The 27,500-nt window shown below is 37.8% G+C and overlaps 1 protein-coding gene across 4 annotated transcripts in view; it reads right to left on the minus strand.

Moving 5' to 3' along the window:
* LOC135206203 (serine/threonine-protein kinase fray2-like) overlaps nucleotides 1-27,500 on the minus strand; it is a 568,179-nt gene that overhangs the window by 149,577 nt on the left and 391,102 nt on the right. For 2 of the 4 annotated variants that reach the window (XM_064237543.1, XM_064237542.1), the window contains exon 1: nucleotides 288-2,265. In XM_064237543.1, the coding sequence (XP_064093613.1) occupies nucleotides 288-312 (25 nt within the window). In that variant the 5' untranslated portion in view covers nucleotides 313-2,265. Of the gene's footprint in view, nucleotides 1-287; nucleotides 2,268-24,212; nucleotides 24,239-27,500 lie in introns of those variants that run through there. The other 2 variants (XM_064237536.1, XM_064237535.1) reach the window with 2 other exon arrangements.

The following is a 27,500-nucleotide window of genomic DNA, read 5'->3' on the forward strand; positions in this document are numbered from 1 at the left end:
ATCTCTCTCTCTCTCTCTCTCTCTCTCTCTCTCTCTCTCTCTCTCTCTCTGTACCATTGTTGTTTCATCTCTCTAACATATGGAAATGAAAAAATTGTAATTTGTAAAGACTTTAATAAACATTACGTAAGCACATGAGAGAGAGAAGAGAGAGAGAGAGAGAGAGAGAGAGAGAGCCTAAGCCCAAGCCCATTGTTCTCTCTCTCTTTCTCTATCTCGCTCTCTCTCTCTCTCTCTCTCTCTCATTATTATTAAATAAATTGTACGAACTCAGTTACAACACTTACCTTTAATAATTAGGGTTTCTTTCATCGTTCTTGACAAAAATCTAGAGCCATGAACCACCAAGAGAGGAATTTGTGTTGTGTGTTGATCAGCCTCTCCTCCCAGAACTTCCTTCCCTTTTTTCCCTTCTTCTGTGTTCCTCCTCCTCCTCCTACTACTACTAGTTTGTCTCTTGTTGACGTTTTTCTGGCGTTTGTGGAAAATACCTTTTCATATTTTCCGTTCGAGATAACTTCAGCAGTATCTTCCACCAGCACTTGGAAGTTCTTCAGGAAGTAGCTGAGAAATCTCTTTAAGGCTCTTTATATTTTTATTTCTTTGATTGCTAAAGCAGTTCTACTCAAACTAAAAGTTTTTTTTTTAAATAAACTCATCTATCTAAACCTGAGTCAGTTACTTGGTACATCTGAGAGTTCAGCACGAGCAGGCTACCGTGGATTGACTTGGGCAAAACAAAACAAAACAAAAATTTTCGTTTTTTTGTTTTTTTGTTCCCTACAGATTAAACTGTTTGTCAAGACGGCTTCGTACTTACTTTTTTTTTTTTTGTACAAACTATATTTGTTTGTTAGTTGAACGTCTTTGTTTGGGGGCGACTACATTCACACAGTAGCACCTGAGAATCTGATTCCAAAAAATAGAATCCTTTGAGATGGCGGTGCTCAATCCCTAGAAATCTAGAAGAAGAATTCGGGAGCTAATTCTCCAATACCCGTGGCTTCAGGAAACGTGACAACAACGACGTCATTCCTGAAGCAATCTCCTGAGTTGGGTAGAAACACGTCAAACCATAATAAATATCCATAAGTGGGACGATGAGTAACCAGCGCTTCATTCAGCCAGCGGTCACCATCAACGTAGTTATGAAGTAATGATGACAGAAGAAGAATCCTCTTGGTTTTTTATTTCCCTCCTCTCGGTGCTATGGTGCCATAAAACTATGCCCTTTTTTCCCCAGACACGTCCTCCAGTTCCAAAACGAAACGTTCACTAACACTTTTCGACCTCCAGTTCGTAAGGGCGAAAAACTTCGAGTCTTTGGAACAAAAACAAAAAAAACTTGAATCACTCAAATTGACCACTACGACACCCCCCTTCCTTCCCCGCCCCCCTGGGTAAGCTTCAAAAAGGCAGAGAGAGAGAGAGAAAAAAAAAAGAGAGAGAGGCCTATGGAGGTGCCAAATGTATGTTGCTAGCACGGCCGGAAGTTCCGCAAATGCTGAAGGCTTAAAAGTCACTTTTTTGGGGGCGTTAAATCGAACGTTTTTATTATTATCTTTTTTAAACGAACTACATCAACTACAGTTCATTCCAACACAGGCCTACACACACAAACACGAAAGTCGTTATCTCATAGCACCACTTCATCGCTTTTTTGGGGGGGCTGCTTTGCCTTTCGAGTCCACTTCTACCTGAAGGAGTTTCGAGTATCACTTGAGGGTCCCAGAAAAAAAGATAATTGATTATAAAGTAACCTTGAAGGAGGACACAGAATGCAACTACGTCCAGTGTATAGTGTGTCACTTATTAACGAATGCAGCCCTACGGCAGGTTCTCGTACCAAATGGGCAGCAACGATGATGCCCCCCGAAGAAATGCTCCTTCTTCTTCTTTTTCTTCTTCTTCTTCTACTCGCGAATGCGTAACGTGAGGTAGCAATTGCAGATCGTCGGGAGAAAAGTCGTTGCGAGTCTCGGTAGAGACGGAGCTCCGGTTGAGGAGGAAGTGGAGGAGGAGATGGAGGAGGAGGAGGAGGAGGTGGAGTAGGCGGAGGAGGAGGAAGAGTAGTAGTAGTAGTAGGAGGGGTAGGAGGAGGAGGAGGCTGGAGACAAGGTCTTCATCTCTTGGCAATCGGCTTATCAATGCAAGGCGCTAAGCGAGGAGGATCTACCACTCCGAAGCCCACTAAACACTACACAACAACACCGTGCCCGTCGTAGCCATCCTCAGCTCTCTCTCTGTGTGGCTGTATTGATCATGCAACATGTGCAACAGCGGCCGGCCGACTGATGCACGAACTCACATTCCAACGCACGAACGAACGCACGCGTATACAAACTTACTATCCCTTCCGCAACCCTTCTACCGAGGGCACTCCCTCCCTCCTCCCTCCTCCCTCCCCAGACCCTGTTCAACTCTCGTGGCTGAGAATGAACCTGTCTTTGGCAACTTGACACGCGGCTCTTTTAGCTAAATCAGCGATGGAAAAGAGAAGCTTCTGGGTGTTCTTCCTTATTCATAAGCGTCCTGTGCCCCTCGGTTCGATGAGGAGCTAGAAATGACGAGAGATAAGACGAGGACGACGCCGCTAAACGATCGAATTTCGAAACAATTTTATCGCAATCTAGCGGCGGGTGGCACCAAGCCCGAGCCAGAGAGCTCACGTCTTGGAGTCGCGTAGCCCCGCCCCCACCTACACAAACACGCACATACCTACATATGCACGCTCATTCTCGCCCCCTCTTCCCCCTCTACCTCTCCCTCCCCACCACCCTCCTCCCCCAATTCACCTGACTCGCAAGGCATGCACTATGTTGCATATGAATACTACAACTACACTAACCCTTTTAAAAACAGTTCTGCTTACCTGCGCTCTCGCGTTTTCGATTGTATATACTTCTGTACTTCATACCTTCAACTTTCTTTCTTTTACATTCAACGGCAACACTCTGCTTCCATACAGGAGAGTTGGCACAACAATACACTCATACATTACCACATTGGATTCCTTCACCTATTCGATAAAACATCATTCATGTTGTTCCAACTTCCTAGTTTCAATTTGCCATCTCGGACTTATTTGTTTTGGATGAACAACAACAATAGTAATCAAATATAAATTGCATTTTGGCGAGCTGGTGATTATTTCGTAAAAACGTGAGCTTGTCAGACTGTTAGCGCAGGTGTAACTTGTTCATCTGAAACTGGTTAGATAAAAAAAATCGAGGGCAATAACACCTGAGTCTCTTTAGCAAAAAAAAAAAAATAATAAAAAAAAAATAAAAAAAAATAAAATAAAACGTAAATAAAAAGTAAATAAAAGCGCACCTGTGAGTATAAAAAAACACCCCATGATAAAAAAAACACTTGCAGAGATCAAACCAATAAGTTCGTTACGAACATATAAAAGGATAAAAATGGTATATCAACAGGTGTAGCGTCGACACTCTGAAGGGTTCTTCTGAAATATTCTTTTCAAGAAAATTTATTATAAAAAATAAAAATCTTACATCAAGTAGCGAAAGGTCACTTAGATGGGATGGGCTCCTTTGATATCTTTTTTCAAGTTTTGGCTATTTCGGGACAGTTCAAAACTTAATGCCCATCGTGCCCCCAAAAATCCGTTTGGTCTGGGCAGCTTGAGAAGTTACCAATAGCTACTGAGCAAAGCTGCCTAGCCCCTTTCTTATTCAAATTTTGTTTAATGTCATTGCTTAAGAAATTGTTGCTTCCAGGCACTGACTGATAGCAAATCCTACCACGCCCCCCCCCCCCCCCCCCGCCCCCCCCCTCTCCCCAACCACCAATTAAGCACTGAAAGAACGAACAGTCAGAGAGAATGTCAAAGTTCGAACTAATGAAGGTATATCTCCGAGAAAATGCAAAAGGTACCATCAGCAGCAAGTCGATGTACCCCAACCACGTAAGAGCCATTCATCTCTATTCTACGTGTTCGCTTTTAAATGTGCTCTCTCTCTCTCTCTCTCTCTCTCTCTCTCTCTCTCTCTCTCTCTCTCTGCGCTAGCAAGGTTACTGACTTCCACTGTATTTTTTAAGCTTGTGAATATCATTATATAAAATCAAGCGCCTCTACGTGCTCGATTATAAATGCGCTCTCTCTCTCTCTCTCTCTCTCTCTCTCTCTCTCTCTCTCTCTCTGCTAACCAGGTTACTGACTTCCATTGTATTTTTCATGTGTGTGAACATTTATTATATATAAGTTAAGAGCCTCTATTCTGCGTGTTCGATTTTAAATATGCTTCCTCTCTCTCTCTCTCTCTCTCTCTCTCTCTCTCTCTCTCTCTCTCTCTCTCTCTCTCTCTCTCTCCACTAACTAGGTTACTGACTTCCAACGTGTTTTCCATGAGTGTGAACATTACCATATAATTTATGTAAACACAGCAGTATAAACACTAAAACATACAGAATGTAAATGTATACGTGCATCCAAAGACCTACAGTGATGGAATGAATCGAAGATAGAATTTAGGCCAAAGGCCAAATGCAGGAACCAATGATGTCATTCAACGCTGAAAGGGAAAAAGAGAAGAATAAAAAGGTGGTTTGAGAGGTGTAACAGGAAAAAAACCTCATAGTTGCACGATGAAACAATAGTTAGCAGAGGGTGGAGAGTACGATGAAAGATAGAGAATATGCAAGGAGGTAGAGGCAAAAAAATGAAAGGGGTTGCAACTATAGGGGGCTGAAGAAACGCTGCAAAGAACCTTAAGCAATGCCTACAGTGCACCACATGAGGTGCATTGAATATGATGACCCGCTTACAGTGAAAAAGAGCGCTGGCATAAAGAAAGTTGGTTCTCGCTACCAGTGAGTGTGTTTAAGTGTATCACAAAATCGTAAGCAAATCGAGAACAAATGAGAGGAACAGACGCAGTTTCCACGTTTCTAGATATTTCTGAGTCCTGCCATCTCCATTACTGGCTATATCAACCGACGCACTTGTGTTCAGACCTCCTCCCTCATCTTCTTTATCTTATTCTCCTCTCCTCCTCCTCCTCCTCCTCCTCCTCCTCCTCTTCTTCTTCTTCTTCTTCTTCTCGACTGCACACCTTTTCTCTCAGGTTAAAGATCAAGTTACCTATATATTTAACGAGACCGAAATAAGTTCAGGACGGTGGTAGACCATATTGAAGTTGCTTAATGTTATAGCAAACTTCAGACCCATTTAACCTTGGAATATAAAATTGGGGCCGAAGGCCAAGCGCTGGGACCTGTGACGTGATTTAGCGATGAAAATGACGTTGAAACAGTTCTTAGGAGAGTGTGGAAAGTAAGATGGAAGAATCAGAATATGGACGGAGGCACAGAAAAAGGCCTCTTCATATTTTTTCTCTGTAAGAATCTAATTTGCCGTTCTTGCCCAAGACTGAATTTCATTTGAGCAGAAGAGAATAGGATATACAACTTACACCAAAGGTCAAGCGCCGAGACCTATGAGGACATTCAGCGCTGAAAGGGAAATCGACTGTAAAAAAGTTTGAAAGGCGTAGCAGGAGGAAAACCTGGCAGCACCACTATCAAACAAGTGTTAGAGAGGGTGGAAAAGGCAGATGGAAGAAAGAATATGAACGGAGGTACAGTAAAAGGAATCAAAGAGGTTGTAGCTGGGAGCCGAAAGGACGCTGCAATGACCCTTCAGTAATGCTTACAGTGCACCACGTGAGGTCAGTACAATGACGTCACTAACCGCCTACGGCGTTCACTTGAATCCGACAACGATAACTTTAGTAGGTAACTTTTGACAAACAGACACGCATTAGTCACTAACAAACTCTAATTGACGCGGACGATTAAAATAAATCCTTAGTTTTCATTAAAAAATAAGCAAGTGGCTCGTTTATGTCATTGGTTACATTTTATATAAATTGCGGCTTTCTTGCCTTCTGCTTAATTTTAGGTTCGTCATTTCTCAAAAACTTGATTTAGCTTTGTTTCAATGCAGATCGTATTTGAGTGGAGGAAGTTATTTTATTTTCAGTTAAAACTGAATGATCCAGATTCCAATTACCTACAGAAATACAACTAATGTGTGCATACGTATGCAAACATGCAAAGAATTCATATGCATATACTATACAAGTAAGTTTACATGCATGATTGCATAAGAGTTCAATTGCATTTGCGACCAGAAATCTGGATAGTTCATCTTGAGTAAACGAATGATGGAAAAACAGACTTTTATGTAAATAACTTGGGATTGTTTTCTTGATGATATGAAGCCAACATCATTTACGATAATGCGTTGTATAGCTCACAAACAAGCATAGAATGCATTGCATTTACGTCACAAACAACAAACACAGACCAGGGATTAAAGTCACAGCTAGGTACCACAATACTTACCAAATGCTCCGGAATTCTTCCCAAACGCACAAGAATTGCACAGAACAATGCCACTAACTAAATAAACAAGCCTTGCTCACCTCGGTAGTAATCTTCAGCGGGATTCATTTACGTTCCTTGAAACAATCAAGGAAATCTAACTTTAAGAGACAGGTATACTACTTCACTCGGGCTTCCGATCCACCCCATAACAGTCGACAACGAACAATGCATAGTTACTCAGCGCAAGAGAGCCACATCACATGCACCAGTTACGAACACCTGCATTCGAGCCGGATAAAAAAAAAAAAAAAAAAAAATGCAAACGCCCTAAGAGAAGTGTGTGTGTGTGTGTGAGAGAGAGAGAGAATATATGTGTGTGTGTGAGGTAGCCTGATGATACCAGAGCGAGCTAAGAAAAACCGGTGTCCGCTGCAAGAATGTTACTTTGGATAAACACGAGGGGAATAACATCTGTTGTAATGGAGGGACATAACTTGCCCACCTCCAGTCCTTTTCTTGTAGCGCGTTTCATCGAATGTTTGACATTTCGTGTCCGCATTTCTTCAGATCAGTGTCCCTGAGGATTTCGTGCAACTGAGACTTCAAAAGTTCAAGCGAACGTGCAATACATTACTGCCCTATTATTATTCTCCTTGCATTTTGATACACTTTTATCTATTTATCTACTTATCGATTTTCTTTTTGAATAAGTGAGATATCTCCTTTCTGTATTTCCCTTTACCTCCTCTTACTTCTTCTATATGGAGAGGACTCACCCTCTGGTTAATATATAATAATAATAATAATAATAATAATAATAATAATAATAATAATAATAATAATAATAATAATAATAATAATAATAATAATAATAAATCGATTTCATGAGCGTTTACCCTGGCCCAAAACTGAACAGTAATCAATTACTTTTAGTCTTGTGAATCGTGTCTCTTGCAATTCTATTTTCAAAGGATCAGCACTTTTTTGGAAACCTGCTAATCTGGTTCTGTTCTCCCAGGTGCTCAATAGTCTTCAGGAAAGGGATAACATGCTCCATAGAATTTGTTTAAGCAAGCTCTGGTCTCTCCCATGCGCGCGTTTATCGTCAGCCATAAGGATCCTATTATTATTATTATTATTATTATTATTATATTATTATTATTATTATTATTATTATTATTATTATTATTATTATTATTTAGAGGAAGATAAACCTTATTCATGCGGGACAAGCCCACCACAGAAGCCACTGACTTGAAATTCAAGCTTCCAAAGTATATGGTGTTTACTCAAAAGAAGCGCCAGGAGCTATTAGGAAATAATGAAAGGGGTCATCAGTTTACAAATTAATAAAGAATAATACATAAGGGCCTAATTGGGCTTGGGTTAACCAACTCAGCACAGGAGTGGAGTCATGTCGACACATCTGAGAGAGAATTATTTTGTAAAGACTTTCTAGATATTGAGTATGTCTGATAACATGAGCTCTTGAAGTGTTTAGATGAATTTATTCTGAAATTACCATCTGCTGCGACCTCAGCAGCGATGGTTATAATTGTCATCTTTTGGTAATTTGTAAGATCAGACTTTACTGGTCAGCATGACAGGCGTGTCCAAACATTTTGGCACTCTGAAGTGTCTCGGTCCAGTAAGGAAGCCTGTTCACTGTAAGCTCAGTCTTTACTGGTCAGATTGAGGTGTGCCCAGAAATTTTGGCACTCTCTGATCTCAGTCCAGAAATTTTGGAGCTCTGTTATGTGCCTCAGTCCAGTAAAGAAGCCTGTTCATACTTTGTTAAAGCAACAGATGTGGTTCTAAACTTTTGACATACCTGGATCCAGTGTTTACAGGATCTCTCACAACCGAGCCATAATTCTAAGACACATCAACAAATCAGTGTATTTAAAATACAATAATTAATAATAATAATAATAATAATAATAATAATAATAATAATAATAATAATAATAATAATAAACAAACTGTAGCTCAAGTCCCATGCCAACTGGAAACTAATATCAGTCTTCTCTCATCAGTCAATGAAACAATTTCATTATGATTCTTAGCTTGTTCTGTTTCCAAAGCGAAAAATCTTCTTAGGCAACTGGTGCTCGTTTTCATTCGGAAATTTGGAGATCTTCCAAACACCCTAATTATTTTTCATTAGAGAATTTATTACCAAAATGACAGACCAGGTTGCGACTAATTACTAAATAACTACTGAGTTTAAAAAAAAGTATTCCCCAAACCTCTAATTCGTTTACACAACCTACGAACGAAAACCTATTTAATGAAAAGTCTTTTGGTATCTTCATTTTCAAAAAGGAAGGATAAATTCACATTAGACAAATGAAAAACTAGCAATTAACAAAGAGTCTCTCTCTCTCTCTCTCTCTCTCTCTCTCTCTCTCTCTCTCTCTCTGTGCTCCATCAGCCAAAGCTAATCACCACAGCACACCTGGCAAACTACACAACCGGGACGCTGAATCTAGTAATAAGTTAATCATTTATTCATTATTATTGCTTTTTATAAACGAACAAATTCGCACACTCGTCCGAATGCGTGTCGGAAGGTTTAAAGAGTAACAAGCATGAGTCCTGACTAATGTATTTATCTATACGATTTTATACATTTCAAATCTACTGCCTACTTTTAAGCAAAAGCGTTATGTAACTGTAATAACCAATAACCACAATGTCCTCTTAACTTCTCGGATTCCTCACAGTTTTTGGATACGCTTGTCACTACGAAGCCTTTAGACCCGAATGCAAACGGTTCCCTAGGCGGGTCATCAAAGGCTACACCCAAAGGCCTGTATCACGATCCCCTCGCCCTCCGCAGGATCTGAAGACACATTCCCGAGGTGCTACAACGCTTTCCGTTAATGCTGTGCAAGGTTCACTATCAACGAACGAAAATGTGTGTGTTTTAGCTATGAGTAATAATAGTAACTGTGCTGAGTTACAAGTGATAATACTTAATGTGTTAAGCTATAAGTAATAATAAAAGTAACCGTATTTAGATACAAGTAATAATAGTAACTGTGTTTATCTATAAGTAATAATCACAGTAACTGTGCGTGGCTATAAGTAATAATAGTAATGGCGTTTCAGCTCAAAATTCTAGATCACAATAAATCCGCACCAGTCTTCGTCCTACCATTCCCCTTCTCTCCATCCCCTCACCCTCCCAGCTCCTCCCCCTCCCCCTCCCCCCTCCCCCACCCTTCCGCATTCTCGGAAACCCCCGAGTCCTGTAGTTTAAACCCGGCCGTTAGGCCTGACGATAATCGGTATGGAATGAACAACAAAGAGCCCTGCAACAACGAGGAGAAGAGCAACAACAACAACCACAGCATCAGCAGCAACAACAACAACAACGAGAACGACAACTACTACAGCAATAGCAACAGCAGCAAAAACAAAATCAACAACAGCAGGAGCAACAACAACAAGAACAACAACAACAACAAAAGCTCGAATAACCTCAATAATAACTACTACAACAACAGCAGCAGCAACAACAAGAGCAGCTGAACTAATAAAAACAACAAAGCAGCAAACAGAAAAAACAATAAAACAGCTGAAATAACAACACGTAGAAAAACAACAGCAGCAGCAACAACAATGAAATGAACAACAACAAACATTCACAACAGCAACATCAACAAATACAACAACAGTAGCTGGAACAACAATCGCAACAGCAGTAGCAGCAGAAATATAAGTAACAACAACTAAAACAATAGCAGGAGAGGCATTAACAACAACAACAACAACAGCAGCAGCAGCAGCAGCAGCAACAACTCGAGCAACAACGTAACTACTACAACAGCAGGAGCAGCGGCAACAACCACAGCATAGCGGCGTGTATGAGTAAATTGACCTTCAAAGAGAGAGACTTCAAGGTCACGCCGGGATCAGCCAGCCAGCAGTCTTCGCGGTAGGCCTGTCACTACTCTGGCTGCCTAATTCTCTCTCTCTCTCACTCTCTCTCTCTCTCTCTCTCTCTCTCTCTCTCTCTCTCTGTTCCACTCCGTTGTTTGTCTTCAGATATCAAAAATGACTTTCCTTTCAATATTTTGTTTCTATCCTTGCTTTTTACTTTGTGACTTTTCTCTCTCTCTCTCTCTCTCTCTCTCTCTCTCTCTCTCTCTCTCTCACCACGGGTTTCTTTTCTTTTATTTCGTTTCTTTGCTGTTTTTATTTCATCCTCCTCCTCTTCTTCTTCTTCTTATTCTTCTTTCTTCTTCTACTCCTTTTGTTCCTCGTATTCCCCCTTCTTCTCCTTTTCCTCCTCCTCCTCCTCCTCCTCCTCTTAAACTTCACTCTATTCCTACTCCTATTCTTCTTCCTCCTCCTCCCACTCTTTAACTTCATCCTATTCCTACTCCTATTCTTCCTCCTCCTCCTCCTCCTCCTGCTATTCCTGCTCTCCCTTCTATCCCCCCTCCTCCTTCTATCCCCCCTCCTCCACAGTCTCCTTCGTCAAGGTCGAACCTTGATCATTTTATACCCCAATTCCACGACAGGTCATAAAGGCTGTTCTGGGGTCCGTACGATCGCCTATTCAGACCACTGATAAATTCACCCTGCATGATGATGAAGTTAAAGGAAGATGAGGATGAAGAGGAAGAAGAAGAAGAAGAAGAAGAAGAAGAAGAAGAAGAAGAGGAGGAGGAATAAAATAATCGAGATTTTATTGCCGTCGGTTTTACGGGTCCTTTTTATTTTTTTTTTATTTAAAGAAGTTTAGATCCCGATGCCGTTTTTCGCTTTCAAAATAGCGATGTTTTCTCCTAATGAACGGTGCCTGATATTAGTTTTTATCTTTTATTGAAGGTCTCTCTCTCCCGGCCCCCTCCCCTCTCTCTATCTCTCTAAGACACACACGCATATAATAAACATTACACACACACATATATATGTATATATGTATATATGTATAGTATGTATGTATATATATATATATATATATATATATATATATATATATATTATATATATATATATATATATATATTATATCTTTACACACACACACACGGAGGTGAAGGATACATATGCATTTACGAGAGAGCAGCTTTCACACATGAGCGTACGTATGTCTGTGTGTATATGAATACCCTCTAAAAAAAACAGGATGGGTGGGGGGAGGGGGAGACTCAATCCTTGAAAAAGTCCTTGCAACATAACGGTAAACAACCTTCCTTTAAATAGGTATCCCAGTTCACCACCCTCCTTCCCTTTTTGCATATATATTGCTCAACTTCTCCCAAGACCCAGATCTGTGCCTGTTTGTACGTTCGGCTACAATTTAAGTTTTAATTACCTTTGTTTTCTCGGGGGGGAGGGGGAGGTTTTCTTTATATTGTCCCAGTTTTACTTATGGTCACTGGGACGCCCGCAAAGCGAGATGGGTAGATCGAACCGGCTTCAGAGGAAAGACGCGTTACTTCAGCGGATCTTCTTAGTAAGCAAAGACAGAATGTCCATGGTTCCTCTATCTTATATTGCTCCCCTTTTGGAGCGTCTTTAAATAACTTGACAATGATCAAGTCCCACGCCATTTAAATTTACTGATAATTAATAAAACAAAGCCTCCCAGCTCAAAGAACCATAGTGTAGATTATTTTTTTTATTGTTTTTTAAATATAAACATTATTAGGTATATTAGCAAAAAGAGATTGCAAAAATTTCTTCGTTTAAAGATTTGTAAAACTTTGAATACTTTCCATTTGACAACTTGGTTAGATGACTGCTCTCTTCAATACTGTTTTTAAAGAGGATACAGGTAATCATTATCATTTCCGAGGACGTTTGAGAAGACTGAAATTAATTAATATTTTTACAATTTGCTTGAAAATAATACCGAACAATAGTCGAGTTTTAAAGAATTATTTTTTCATACACATAAGGAGATACATTCAGTAAAATCCAAGATTATCGAAACAAATCCTCAGTACAGTACCGATTAATAATAATGGAATAATTAATAATAATCATAATAAATAATGAATAATTAATAGATAATCAATAACTAATAATAAATAATAGCGTAAACAAGAAAGCAAAAGGTTGTCAAAACACACTTTAAAAATCCCACTTTACATATAATAATAATAATAATAATAAGCGTCTTAGCCATCCGTATTCCCCGATGTGAACTCAACTCTCTCTCTCTCTCTCTCTCTCTCTCTTTTAATAGGGACTCTCCAGTAACACTTTTATTTCCTTACCACTATAATTTTCTTAGTTTTCATCTCCTTTGAATTTTATCTCTCTCTCTCTCTCTCTCTCTCTCTCTCTCTCTCTCTCTCTCTCTCTGCCCAGCAATATATGAAATTCTCCCGTTCCCTTCGACGCCCTGACTCGGGGCCTCCTTCCACTACTCCCTCACAAATACCTCGAGATAGTTTATGTTTCCTTATTTCGCTTCGTGAAGATCCGCCCTTCTCGACCACCTCTCTAACTGTATATGAGGAGGACCCCTTCCGAGTCAATCCCACATACGCATATATATATATTAAATATATATAATATATATTAATTATATATAAATATAGTATATATATATATATATATATATATATAATACTTATAATATATATATATATATCTATATATATAATAATATACATATATATATAGTATATATATACCACACATATTATATATATATATATATTATATATATACATACATACACATATATACATATATATATATATATATATATATATATATATATATAAATATATATATATATTTTAATATATATGTATAGATATGTAAGCGTGTGTGTGAGATTGCGTTTCGAGGGCAATCTTAGATTATTTGAGAAGGTACTCATTTAAACATAAATAGAAATGGCCCCTTTTGTGCATACGTGAACGTAAAACTATAAATGTATTGCATACATATTGTTCCACCCGTCATACATATCAAAAGATCATTTCCATACAGCTGCGCGTGGAATATGCGCCAACGGTCATGCATAAAAAGTCCACAAAGACGATAAAGTTTAAATGAAATACAATAAACTAAATTAAAGAAAGTATTAAGTCATCTACGTATCTATTCCTAAAGATTGCTTTTCATGGACACATTGCAAGTGACGTATTTGGCAAATCTCAGACTGATAAGAACAATAAACTTAGAAGGCCCAATTCCGACAAAGGTGCAATGCGTGATTTGAAGAGAAAACACATCATCCACCGTGGTATTGATGTGTCCTATTCGTTATTTCCTACAAATTCGCCCTATTTAGCGTATGAAAAAATCTCTATCCCCACAGTATTGATTTTCTTTCCCTAAAAAAATAGAAGAATTCACAAGTAACAAGATCACTAAAGAAAATGACGACCAAAGTTTCATATAGTCTGTTTAGCGAAGACGCAGAATAAGAGGTGTCAGAATTTTAGTGACTTTTATAACATCACACATGTGAATCATATGAATGAAGAGTCATTCATTCATGAGAACACCCAAGTTATCCTCTCCACAGACACACACAAGAGGTCAACTGCTGAAACGGGAAAGTCGTCTTAAAGAACTGACGAATCCTGACCTTTGTCATTCGACCCTCGAGAAATGCTTATGAAAATATATGTCATAGATTCCTGTCTCTCATCGGCGGAGGCCTATGTAGCGCTCAGAGGGCTGAGAAGATATCATGGGATGGGATGGGATGGCAGGGACGGAGAGGAGGTAGGGAGGGCTACGGAATGGGAAACAGATCTGTGCAAGGGGAAAAAAATAAAGACTTACTTACTTATGGGGATGTAAAGGATAACTCTAGGTAGGATAGAAGGCGAGGACACAGGGCCAGGCAAAAATTGCCCAGAAAGAAAAGTCTGTTGCCCATCAGATGACTTTAAAGAGCCGTCAGGAGGATTGGGGAACAGAGACGCTGAATAAGCACTGAGGAATGGGAAATACATCTGGGGAGACGGGTATGGGTAGAGGGGGTGGGGGAGGGGGTGCGGGAGGGGGGGGAGGAGAGGGAATTCTGGGGAGCGAAACAGGACGACTGCTTAGAAATCTAATCCCTTCTAACCCTTGCCGAAGAGATAACTGCTTGTGATCCCTGTTAACATATTTTACGGAGGGCCTTGTCCGCCCCAACTCTGCATGAAATGTCATTTGTAAGAGGGTTGGGTTTCCGTCCAAAATATTTCTGGGCCAGAATTCCACTGCTACGGGATGCTTGGTACATTTCAACATGTCTGTGTATTATCTGAATGGTTATACATCCGTATTTGTGTGTGTGCGTGTGTGAAACACCGTCTGGGATTTTATAAAGATTCTCTGAAATACGCTGCAATGTATTACATGCAGGCGCATATCAATTGGCAATGTATTAACCTTTATTAACGTGCTATTCTCACAATACGCTCTCTCTCTCTCTCTCTCTCTCTCTCTCTCTCTCTCTCTCTCTCTCTCTCTCTCTAAGTATGGGCCCTAAATGTAACAGAAGCTGGTTTTAAATAATAATAATAATAATAATAATAATAATAATAATAATAATAATAATAATAATAATAATAATTTCCTCAGTCTACTCAGCTGTAAATGAGTACCTATCCCTGATGGGGTAGGGTCCAGCTATGGGTTAAATAGCAAAACTCAGCAATGATGGAAAGAAATGAAGGATTAAACGACAACGACGTAAATGGAACCTCTGGCAACAGAGGAGCTTCGTCCGGCAACCAGGTATTCAACCCAATTGAAGGGGAAGACGGTCAGGTACTTGGAGGTCGTCATCCAGCAACTGATCACCACAACGACAATAATCAACAGCCTGAGATTGGAGCTACAGAGGCAAAAAGGAAGAAATGGACAAGAGAAGAAAATAAGGAAATATGGAGATGCTACATCAGAAGCAACCCGACGGAGAGAGGATATAGAAGAAGATTGGTCAACATCTGGAATGAGAGGAATAACACCCCCAAACAGAGCAGAGGCTGGCAGACCAAGTAAGAACATAAAGAAAAAGAACTGGCTCTCCCCAACAGAAAGAGAAGAACTGGAAAGGGAAATGTCACACGACAACGAATTACACGAAGACGAACTGAGAGACGATGCCACAGAAGACGACAGGGAGGATGAGGTATCAAACAACGACACACGAAGAAACACCGACGAAGTAACAGAGAGGACGGAATGGGTAGAAAAGATTAGACAATGGATGGAGCCAGATACAGAGAGAACAAAGATCCCCTCCATGAAAGCCTACAACACCAAGAAATTGAGGGAGAAAACAAGTGAGGTCAATGAAATACTGGGCATAATACAGACCACCAGTATCACAGAAACAAATAACTTGACATATGGCAGGAGCAAGATTAGTAGCAGAACTGATGGGAATTCGAACACCAACACCACCAGCACAACCAACCCAACAGAAACCAAAACAGCAACCTCCTTGGAAAAGGCGCCTGGAAAAGCAAATCATGGGGATGAGATCTGACTTGAGTAAACTGAAAGAGATGGCAGAAAAAGGCTAAGAAGCAAGAAAACAAGGGAGGAACTCAACGAGAAATACAAAGTACAAGAGAGGGATTAAACAACACAATAGAAGATGTAAAAAAGAGGTAGTAAGGCCAAAGCACATAAGATCCAACGGTACATGAACAGGAATAAGGGATACCAACGAACAAACTATTCGGAACCAACCAGAAAAGACTATACAGCCAACTAAGAGGGGAAGACAACCACCCAGAAATTCCTGAAGCCGAAGCAAGTAAGAGACTCTGGGAAAACATATGGAGCAATCCGGTATCACACAACAAACATGCAACATGGCTCCAGGAAGTCAAGGAAGAAGAAACAGGGAGAATAAACAAAGATTCACAGACATCACGACAGACACAGTCAGACACCAACTAAAGAAAATGCCAAACTGGAAAGCCCCAGGTCCCGATGAAGTCCATGGATACTGGCTCAAAAACTTCAAGGCCCTACACCCACGAATAGCAGAACAACTCCAGCATTGTATCTCAAATCACCAAGCACCCAAATGGATGACCACAGGAAGAACATCCTTAGTACAAAAAGACAAGAGTAAGGGAAATATAGTCAGTAACTACAGGCCTATCACCTGCCTAGCAATAATGTGGAAGTTACTAACAGGTATCATCAGTGAAAGGCTATACAACTACCTAGAGGAGACAAACACCATCCCCCACCAACAGAAAGGCTGCAGAAGGAAGTGTAAGGGCACAAAAGACCAGCTCCTGATAGACAAAATGGTAATGAAGAACAGTAGGAGAAGGAAAACTAACCTAAGCATGGCATGGATAGACTATAAGAAAGCCTTCGACATGATACCACACACATGGCTAATAGAATGCCTGAAAATATATGGGGCAGAGGAAAATACCATCAGCTTCCTCAAAAATACAATGCGCAACTGGAATACAATACTTACAAGCTCTGGAATAAGACTAGCAGAGGGTTAATCAGGAGAGGGATCTTCCAGGGCGACTCACTGTCCCACTACTCTTCGTAGTAGCCATGATTCCCATGACAAAAGTACTACAGAAGATGGATGCCGGGTACCAACTCAAGAAAAGAGGCAACAGAATCAACCATCTGATGTTCATGAACGACATCAAGCTGTATGGTAAGAGCATCAAGGAAATAGATACCCTAATCCAGACTGTAAGGATTGTATCTGGGGACATCAGGATGGAGTTTGGAATAGAAAAATGCGCCTTAGTCAACATACAAAAAGGCAAAGTAACGAGAACTGAGGGGATAAAGCTACCAGATGGGAACAACATCAAACACATAGATGAGACAGGATACAAATACCTGGGAATAATGGAAGGAGGGGATATAAAACACCAAGATATGAAGGACACCATCAGGAAAGAATATATGCAGAGACTCAAGGCGATACTCAAGTCAAAACTCAACGCCGGAAATATAATAAAAGCCATAAACACATGGGCAGTGCCAGTAATCAGATACAGCGCAGGAATAGTGGAATGGACGACGGCAGAACTCCGCAGCATAGATCAGAAAACCAGGAAACATATGACAATACACAAAGCACTACACCCAAGAGCAAATACGGACAGACTATACATAACACGAAAGGAAGGAGGGAGAGGACTACTAAGTATAGAGGACTGCGTCAACATCGAAAACAGAGCACTGGGGCAATATCTGAAAACCAGTGAAGACGAGTGGCTAAAGAGTGCATGGGAAGAAGGACTAATAAAAGCAGACGAAGACCCAGAAATATACAGAGACAGGAGAAAGACAGAAAGAACAGAGGACTGGCACAACAAACCAATGCACGGACAATACATGAGACAGACTAAAGAACTAGCCAGCGATGACACTTGGCAATGGCTACAGAGGGGAGAGCTAAAGAAGGAAACTGAAGGAATGTAACAGCGGCACAAGATCAGGCCCTAAGAACCAGTATGTTCAAAGTACGATAGACGGAAATAACATCTCTCCCATATGTAGGAAGTGCAATACGAAAAGTGAAACCATAAACCACATAGCAAGTGAATGCCCGGCACTTGCACAGAACCAGTACAAAAAGAGGCATGATTCAGTAGCAAAAGCCCTCCACTGGAGCCTGTGCAAGAAACATCAGCTACCTTGCAGTAATAAGTGGTACGAGCACCAACCTGAAGGAGTGATAGAAAACGATCAGGCAAAGATCCTCTGGACTATGGTATCAGAACGGATAGGGTGATACGTGCAAACAGACCAGACGTGACGTTGATTGACAAGGTCAAGAAGAAAGTATCACTCATTGATGTCGCAATACCATGGGACACCAGAGTTGAAGAGAAAGAGAGGGAAAAAAAAATGGATAAGTATCAAGATCTGAAAATAGAAATAAGAAGGATATGGGATATGCCAGTGGAAATCGTACCCAAAATCATAGGAGCACTAGGCACGATCCCAAGATCCCTGAAAAGGAATCTAGAAACGGCACACATAGTAAGAAGAGTGATGGACTCCTAAGGAGGCAGGATGCAACCCGGAACCCCACACTATAAATACCACCCAGTCGAATTGGAGGACTGTGATAGAGCAAAAAAAAAAAAAAAAAAAAAAAAAAAAAAAAAAAAAATAAAAAAAATAATAATAATAATATAATAATAATAATAATCAGAAAATTTATGAACTCAAAAATTATATAAAACTCAAACATTATCTTCGCCAACACACAAAAAGGGTGGGGGGGGGGGGGATTATAGAAAATGGACCAAACTCCCCTCTACGACGTTATGTATCCAATATATAATATAAATTTTATAGTCCCAGTTATATAAGCGGTTTATGGAAAAGTTGAGCGGGTTACGTGACGCTGTGGCTGGCCTTCTTCACGAACTGTGCCAAGATTCTCTCTCTCTCTCTCTCTCTCTCTCTCTCTCTCTCTCTCTCTCTCTCTCTCTCTTATAATAATTTTTAACGTTATACTTTGAGTCTCATGTTGTATATATTGCTACATTGAACCCATAATGGATGAGTCATTGTCCTTGCACTTGTTCTGATGCTATGTTCTATATGAAAACTTTTCCGTTTCTTCCCGTTTCATCAGCCATAATCTTTGGTTGTTTGTAAATATAATGGAAAAGATTCCTTACCTTTATATATGATTTTCTTATCATCTCTTTCATCTCTTACTTAAGATACGATTTTTTTTACACGCACTTACATCTGCATTTACATTTTACGTAGTGGTATGTATGCATTTAAGCAGGTGTAAAAAAGCTTTATATTGAGGTGTGTATGATACATTTGCGCGGGTGGAAACACAATTTATATTGAGGTGTGTATGCATGTACGTGGGTGTCAAACCACCAGACAGCATGACGAGACAACCCAAAAATAATAAGATACAAACACTAAGACCTCTTTTATGAATATCCTCAGGAGTTACTCATCATCCTACAAGTACAAGGATCTTCATAAGTTAGCTCCTCCGTAGGCGTGGGAAACATCTTCCCTGGGATCCCCCTTCCCTCCGTTCCCCTCCCCCGGGGGACGCCCCACCCCCTCAACAGCCTAAACCCCAGGGACCCATATCACCACTTGACACCTATATACCTCAAGAAATGTCATCTCTTCATTTTCCTTAGCCAAGGCTTGCATAAACATGGGGCTTAAACGCAGCGCATATCTCGTCACCCTTCCCCCCCCACATCCTTCACCCCCTCCCCCCCTCCCACCCCCCCTGGCAATTTAGGTTCTGCTCCCTAAGACCTAGTACTATTTTTCCCCTCTCTTCCCATGACTTACTTATGACGTCACGGAGTTCTGTTGCTCCTAGTAGTTAATTTGGCTGGGTACGATCATAAGGAAGTGAATATGTCAAGTTTATGACAACTTAACTCATTCCTGGACATACACAGATACACGCAGGTATACACAAAACAAGACCATGGTTTTTACTTGGAGATTAGATGAAACACACACACACACACACAAATAAACAGACATGAATGAATAAATAAAAAAGGATATATAGTATATTTAAAGTGTACATATATATACTCGTGTAAATAATATTTTCCTATGAGGCTACTAAATATCAAGTGAAAGAACATACGCTTATGCCTTATTTTGAGAGAGAGAGAGAGAGAGAGAGAGAGAGAGAGAGAGAGAGAGAGAGAGAGAGAGAGAGAGGCAAGCTTATAGTTGGCTATTTACTATTAAGTGAGAGAACCAATGCTTTTATGTCTTATTTTTTTCAGGTGAGAGAGAGAGAGAGAGAGAGAGAGAGAGAGAGAGAGAGAGAGAAAGGTTATGGAGGCTAATCAACTGAAATACCGTAAGAAATGCCCATGTCTTTAATTTTCCCGAGAGAGAGAGAGAGAGAGAGAGAGAGAGAGAGAGAGAGAGAGAGAGAGAGAGAGACTTATTAACTGAAATACCGTATGAAATGACAGTCTAATTTTCCAGAGAAAGAGAGAGAGAGAGAGAGAGAGAGAGAGAGAGAGAGAGAGAGAGAGAGAGGCCTACGCCGAGAGAACTCGGGGTGGGGGCGGGGTTGGCTCCCGAGGAAGAAAAGGTCTGCTGAAAAAAAGTCTCAGACTGAAAAGGTCTTGTGGCTTCGTCCGACAAAAACTCGGAAAGGGGCGGAGTCATCTCACCATCATCATCATCATCGTCGTCGTCGTGACCTCTGGTGGGACAACTTAAAACTCCGCCCACGTTCAGCCCACAGCCTCCGAGATCATCAAACAAGGCCGAAATATCCACCAACACTTCTTGTGGTGTTAGGAAATTATCTTCTCTTTAGCTACATCATTTCATTGCAATTGGAACTTCAGAAGTTCATTTGCAACATCATTTCATTGCAACTGGAACTTCAGAAGCTCATTTGCAACATCATTTCATTGCAACTGGAACTTCAGAAGTTCATTTGCAACATCATTTCATTGCAACTGGAACTTCAGAAGCTCATTTGCAACATCATTTCATTGCAACTGGAACTTCAGAAGTTCATTTGCAACATCATTTCATTGCAACTGGAACTTCAGAAGCTCATTTGCAACATCATTTCACTGCAATTGGAACTTTAGAAGCTCATTTGCAACATCATTTCATTGCAACTGGAACTTCAGAAGTTCATTTGCAACATCATTTCATTGCAACTGGAACTTCAGAAGTTCATTTGCAACATCATTTCACTGCAATTGGAACTTCAGAAGTTCATTTGCAACATCATTTCATTGCAACTGGAACTTCAGAAGTTCATTTGCAACATCATTTCATTGCAACTGGAACTTCAGAAGTTCATTTGCAACATCATTTCACTGCAATTGGAACTTCAGAAGTTCATTTGCAACATCATTTCATGCAACTGGAACTTCAGAAGTTCATTTGCAACATCATTTATCATTGCACTTGGAACTACTTCAAGAACTTCAGTTCATTTGCAACATCATTTCATTGCAACTGGAACTTCAGAAGTTCATTTGCAACATCATTTCACTGCAATTGGAACTTTAGAAGCTCATTTGCAACATCATTTCTTTGCAATTGGAACTTTAGAAGCTCATTTGCAACATCATTTCATTGCAATTGGAACTTCAGAAGTTCATTTGCAACATCACTTCATTGAAACTGTAACTTCAGAAATAACTTCAGAAGTTCAAGCGAAGATGCAAAGCATTACTACCTTAATACGATACTCCTTATTCTTTAATAATTGACTTACATTTTTATTTATTCATTTATCAGTTTGTTTATCTATCTGTTTTCCTAATAACTGATATCTTCTTTTTGTATTTGTTATTTCCTTCTGTTACTTCTTTCAAATGAATACCATATTCTTCGGACGCTTGAATTTCAAGTCAGTGTTCCTTGTGGTGGGCTTATCAATATGAACAGGGTTCATCTACTGAATAATAATAATAATAATAATAATAATAATAATAATAATAATAATAATAATAATAATAATAATAATAATAATAATAATAAAATAATAATAATAATAATTTGGAAAAGGTTGCTATATACGAGACGAAATATGACTAATGTAGAGATTGAGAGTATTCTTTTAATTTTATGCTCTCTACATCAAAAAATAAACTTGATAAAACAATGAAAACTTAGATCGGAAAGGATACTATACAATATGCACTCACCAAACACTACGGAGATATTTCAAGTACCTCGCTCAATACAACTAATAAAAGCCAACAAATAAATGATACTGAACTAATTCCCGGTCCCTGCGCCGAGGAACAGCTCAAAGGTAGAGTATTGAGTTAATGGAAAAAGTATCTTTTCTAAAATCTTACAAAATTTGGACCAAATAAGGCTCAGACCACATGTTTCATTTTTCCAATATATATATTTAGCAATTTCAATGGGCAAAGATAATCCAATACCCGCACATAAGCAAGAATATATACTTGCATACATATGTACGCATTATTTGGGCACACACACACATGTATATCTATATGCGAATACCAACTGTATGACTAATTATGGAACAACAGCCTGCAAATATTAAACAAGCATAAAGAGTAGCTGTGCCAAGTATGAGCATCCAAGAAACATAAGAAATAAATATAAAAAATAACGGACTAAAAGTAAACACACCTAAGTGAATAAGAAGGCATTAAGTGAAAACACATAACAGGTGCATACAAGGAATACAAATGAATACAAATGCGTATTTATAAGTACTGTTATGAAAAAATCGAAATTCAAAAGACACGTGACCTCTGCACAGGTAACTGAATCAAGATGACTTCGGGCAATAATCTGGTCACCTGGGCGATCACGGCCTCTAAAGCCCCGGTGGAATTTCCGTATGGCTCTCTCTCTCTCTCTCTCTCTCTCTCTCTCTCTCTCTCTCTCCTCTCTCTCAGGCTGGGGATGTGGCCTGTTCAGCCTCTTTCATCAAAAAGTCCTTGAAAGGTTGAACTCGTTCGTCATTAAAGATAAAAATAAAAAGAAATTCAGTTTTACAGTTTTATGGGCTAGACTCAGTGTGTGTGTGTGTGTGTGTGTGAGAGAGAGAGAGAGAGAGAGAATTAAATTTATCTGATGATAATCATATGATTGAAAAATTCCTGACGATGACTCATATGATTGAAAAATTCCTGACTGATATATAAATATATAATATATATAAATATATATATATATAGTATACATATATATATATATAAATAAATAAATATAATACAATATATGTATATATCTAAATAGATATACATAAATAAATAAGTGTATATATATATATATATATAAAATATATATATATATATATATATATATCTATATAGTAGATATATATATATATATATATATATATTATATAAAGTTAGAATAATAATAAGTAGTCATTCGGATTTTTTTCCACCGCGGCTTGTAGCTATGTTGACCTCTAAAGCAAGTCTCATAATTCTATAAATGCTAAAAATTTAATCCCAGACTTAAAAACCTCCTTGTGGGCTAATCCTCACTGCATCCCGAAATATGTATGTATATATATATATATATATATATATATATATATATATATATATATATATATATATATATATATATATATATATATATATATATATATATATATATATATATATATACATATATATATATATGTGTGTGTGTGTGTGTGTATACTAAATACACGGCTTCTAAAGAACGCATTTACCTCTCGTCAATTGGAAAAAAGATATATAAAAGCACTCAAATGACATAACAGGAGTAAAAAATAAAAAAAAGAAATCTTCAAAAGGATACTAGAAAAAAAATACTGGGGAAAAAATCTATTAAAACAAAATAAAGGATTCAAAATAAAATCAAATTAGAAATCACCCTCAAAATGAAACCCAAAAATAAAAATGAATTGGGAAAAATAAGCTATGAAAATCAGTAAAAGATTCCAGGGTTCAACGTAAAAAAAATTAATAGATCGCCTTCAGAATGATACCCGAAAAAAAGACATTGAGGAAAAGGTAATAAAAAATAACAGTGGGAGCAAAAAAAAAAAAACACCAGAAACCGCATTCAAAATGACACCCGAAATAAAAAAAATATTGGGGAAAAGCTACATAAAACTAAAACAACAAAAATAGCAGGAATCGTAATAGTAAAAACTAAAACCTTCAAAATGATACCCGAAACAAAATATTTCGAAAAAAGCAATGGAAATATAAAAACTAAAACAAATACCAGGTTCCAAATGATATCCGAAAAAAATGGAAAAAAGGCATAGAAATAAGAAGAAATACTAATATATAGCAAGAGTCAAAATAAAAAGAAACAATAAGAAACACCTGCAAAATGACATCAGTAAGATGAAAGAATGAAAAAAAATATGAAAATAGGAAACCAACAAAAAAAAGTCTTACCTTTGACCACACTGTACGGCTGCATTCTGCAAAGAGAAAGAATTGGAATGTTAGAATATTAGTGGATTATCATTATCCCTATGTATCAAAACCCTCCCCTCCCCTCCCTTTTATACTTAAACTAAAACTTTACCTCTTTTTATCTGAAGTAAACCCAATACTCAAACATTTATTTGCACTCTTTTATTTAAAGTAGATCTATATCGTTTATATATCTGTAGATGAACCAACATTCATCCATTGACTTTTAAAGTAACTCAAAGGTTACAGAATGACATGATATTAACAAAAAAGCATTTTATCTTTTGACTTCAAACACTAAATGGCAACTTCAGCAAGGTCTTTCAAATTATGACACGGACGAAAAGGTATGATAAAGTACATGACAACTCGATCTCAAAGTCTACACGAAATATATCCAGCTTAAAAAATATCAAATCAGAACATCAACCTTAAGTTTTAGTGTATTCACACACACACACACACACACACATATATATACATACAGATGTACATGCTGTCTTTATTGCGACGTTTCGTAATTATCAAGTTAATTACATCATCAGGCTGTTAAAATGAAAAATAAATTTCCTAGTAAAATTGTAAAAACAAAACTAAAAATTAAAAATTCAGAAATGCAAAAGCTAAAAAAGTTATTCTTACAAGTGTACAAAACACCCATACGTCTTCCTCCCCTCTGTATTTGTCTTGACTTGTGTTGTTTATTTATGTTTTTATGATTACATTTAGTTTAATGCTGTCACTCCTCTAGGTCGGTCCTTAACTTCTTTGTTCTGTAACTGTTCACTGCTGCTTTCAATCTTTTGTCAATTTTTGCTTATTTTATGTTCATTTATCTTTCATTTTAATGTATGTCCTTTTAACTAATGTAACTTCCTTAATTTTAATGTGTATATTTTGTACACTTGTAAGAATAACTTTTTTAGCTTTTGCATTTCTGAATTTTTTATTTTTAGTTTTGTTTTTAACAATTTTACTAGGAAATTATTTATTTTTCATTTTAACAGCCTGATGATGTAATAACTTTGATAATACGAAACGTCGCAATAAAGACAGCATGTACATCTGTGTGTGTCCTTCTTCATTCATTGATGGCTATTAATATGGATTGACTCCTGGCACTAAGCTATATATATATATATATATATATATATATCTATATATATATATATTATATTCAATAGTATCTCTATATATATATACTATATATATATGTGTGTGTATATATATACAAGTATATACGTATGTACATGTAGTATATAGATGCATATGCAACAGATAATAATCGAATGAACATAAAAGGGCCGCCAACTTACAAGACACTTGCCTTTCACAGCTGCTAAAGCGAACATTAAAAGGTCATTTGCTCACTCACACAAACACACCACCCGATCATTACAGCGCCATTAGCGACTGCAAATTGGTAATGGTATTTAATAAAAACTAATAAATTTTAGGATTTTTTTAATGGTAATACTCGATCAAATGTATATATATATATATATCTATATAAAAATATATTATATATATTATATTACTAATATATATATATATTTATATATATTTATTTATCTAATAATATATTAATTATTAATTTATATATATTATATAATATATCTATATATATATATATATAATATATATATATATTATATATATATATATATATTTTAGATATAGAATTCCCAGTTTCAAGTAGACTACTATCAAAAAATGAAATTAAACCAACTGATTATTTCAAAACTAATAAATTCTTCAGAATCGTGCTTTAAACCCCAGAATAAATTTCAGATTATTTTTCTCAACACAAGTAAATTCCAAATCATCTTTTTATCACAGAAATTGCGTCGAAATTATTCTTGCGTTATAATTTCAACAGTAAATCATTTAATAGTTATCATCTTCGTACAAACAATTTAGAAAATTATTGTTTTTAAGCTTAAATAACTGAAGATTTGTTGTTATTACACTAAAATAACTTTGGAGATTATCATTACAGCAGGAACTTTACTATACCTAACACTGTAATTTCAGTGTCGAAGTAACTTCAAATGATAATTCTAATATGAAAATAGAAAAAATGCCTCACTTTCAAATCAGTCTTAACAAATACTAAAAATTGTGAACGCCAAGGGTATTTAAGAAATTTTGTGAAAAATCTAAACATTGGTGTTTTGACAAAACTTACGCCGATAACTTGTTGACACTCAACTTACAACCCAAAGATTTAGATCATTAGGAAATAATATCTAATAAAACTTAATTCACTTAATGATAACGATATCAGTACAATAACCTCTTAAGAATTTTAACACTAGTAAAACAATACCCAAATAATCAGTTATGAAATTCAATTTACTTAATAATAATGATAACATACAAGTAAAATAATCTCATAAGATATTCTAACACTATAACTACTTGAAGTTACCACTATAACTGTCTAATTCACATTGCAAAGCAACAACACTGTAACTCTGTAAGACTGTGACCGAATAACCTCATAAGACATTTTAGCACTATAACTACTCGACGTTACCACTATAACTGTCTAACTCACATTGCAAAGCAACAACACTACGGTGTGTGACCGATTGGCTTCCACTGACCTGGCGTCGCAACAAGGAAGGTCACCGACTGTATCTCATGCTCGGGAATATCTCAAGTCTTCTCTTGACCCTTCCATCAAAATGCAGCTTTGCTATTGGTCAAGGTAACATGTCATTTACTCTCATTCTCATTGCAACTGAAATTGCTTCTTCCAAGAGCGTACTTCCGGTATGGACTGTGCTCGCCGGAAGTGTTTAGTGACGATGGAAGATGCTTCGTTGCGTTTTACAGTGAAGCACTGAAGGGGGTGGGTTGGGGGGGGGGGCGCTGGCTGGCTAATTCATTTAACCTTCGTCTTAATCAGTAGAAATAAGAGGCACGAATTTTCACTTATTTTGAATACGCATAAAATATACGCACGTGAATCTCCAAAACGGTGGCTAATTCATTTTACCTGCGTCTTAATTCGCAGAAGTAAAAGACACGAATTTATACGTATTTATGAATACGCATAAAATATATACATGTGAATCCGCCAAACGCTGGCTAATTCATTTTACCTGCGTCCCAATTACTAGATACGCTTGGCATGAAGGCAAAGGGCACAATCCTATACGTATTTATAAATACGTGTAAAATATAAACACGTGAATTGTCAACCAATAGAAGCACATAAACGCTGGCTAACTCATCTTACCTGCGTCTTAATCAGTAGAA

Source organism: Macrobrachium nipponense, chromosome 29 (assembly GCF_015104395.2).
Source record: "Macrobrachium nipponense isolate FS-2020 chromosome 29, ASM1510439v2, whole genome shotgun sequence".
NCBI classification, from domain to species: Eukaryota; Metazoa; Arthropoda; class Malacostraca; order Decapoda; family Palaemonidae; genus Macrobrachium; species Macrobrachium nipponense.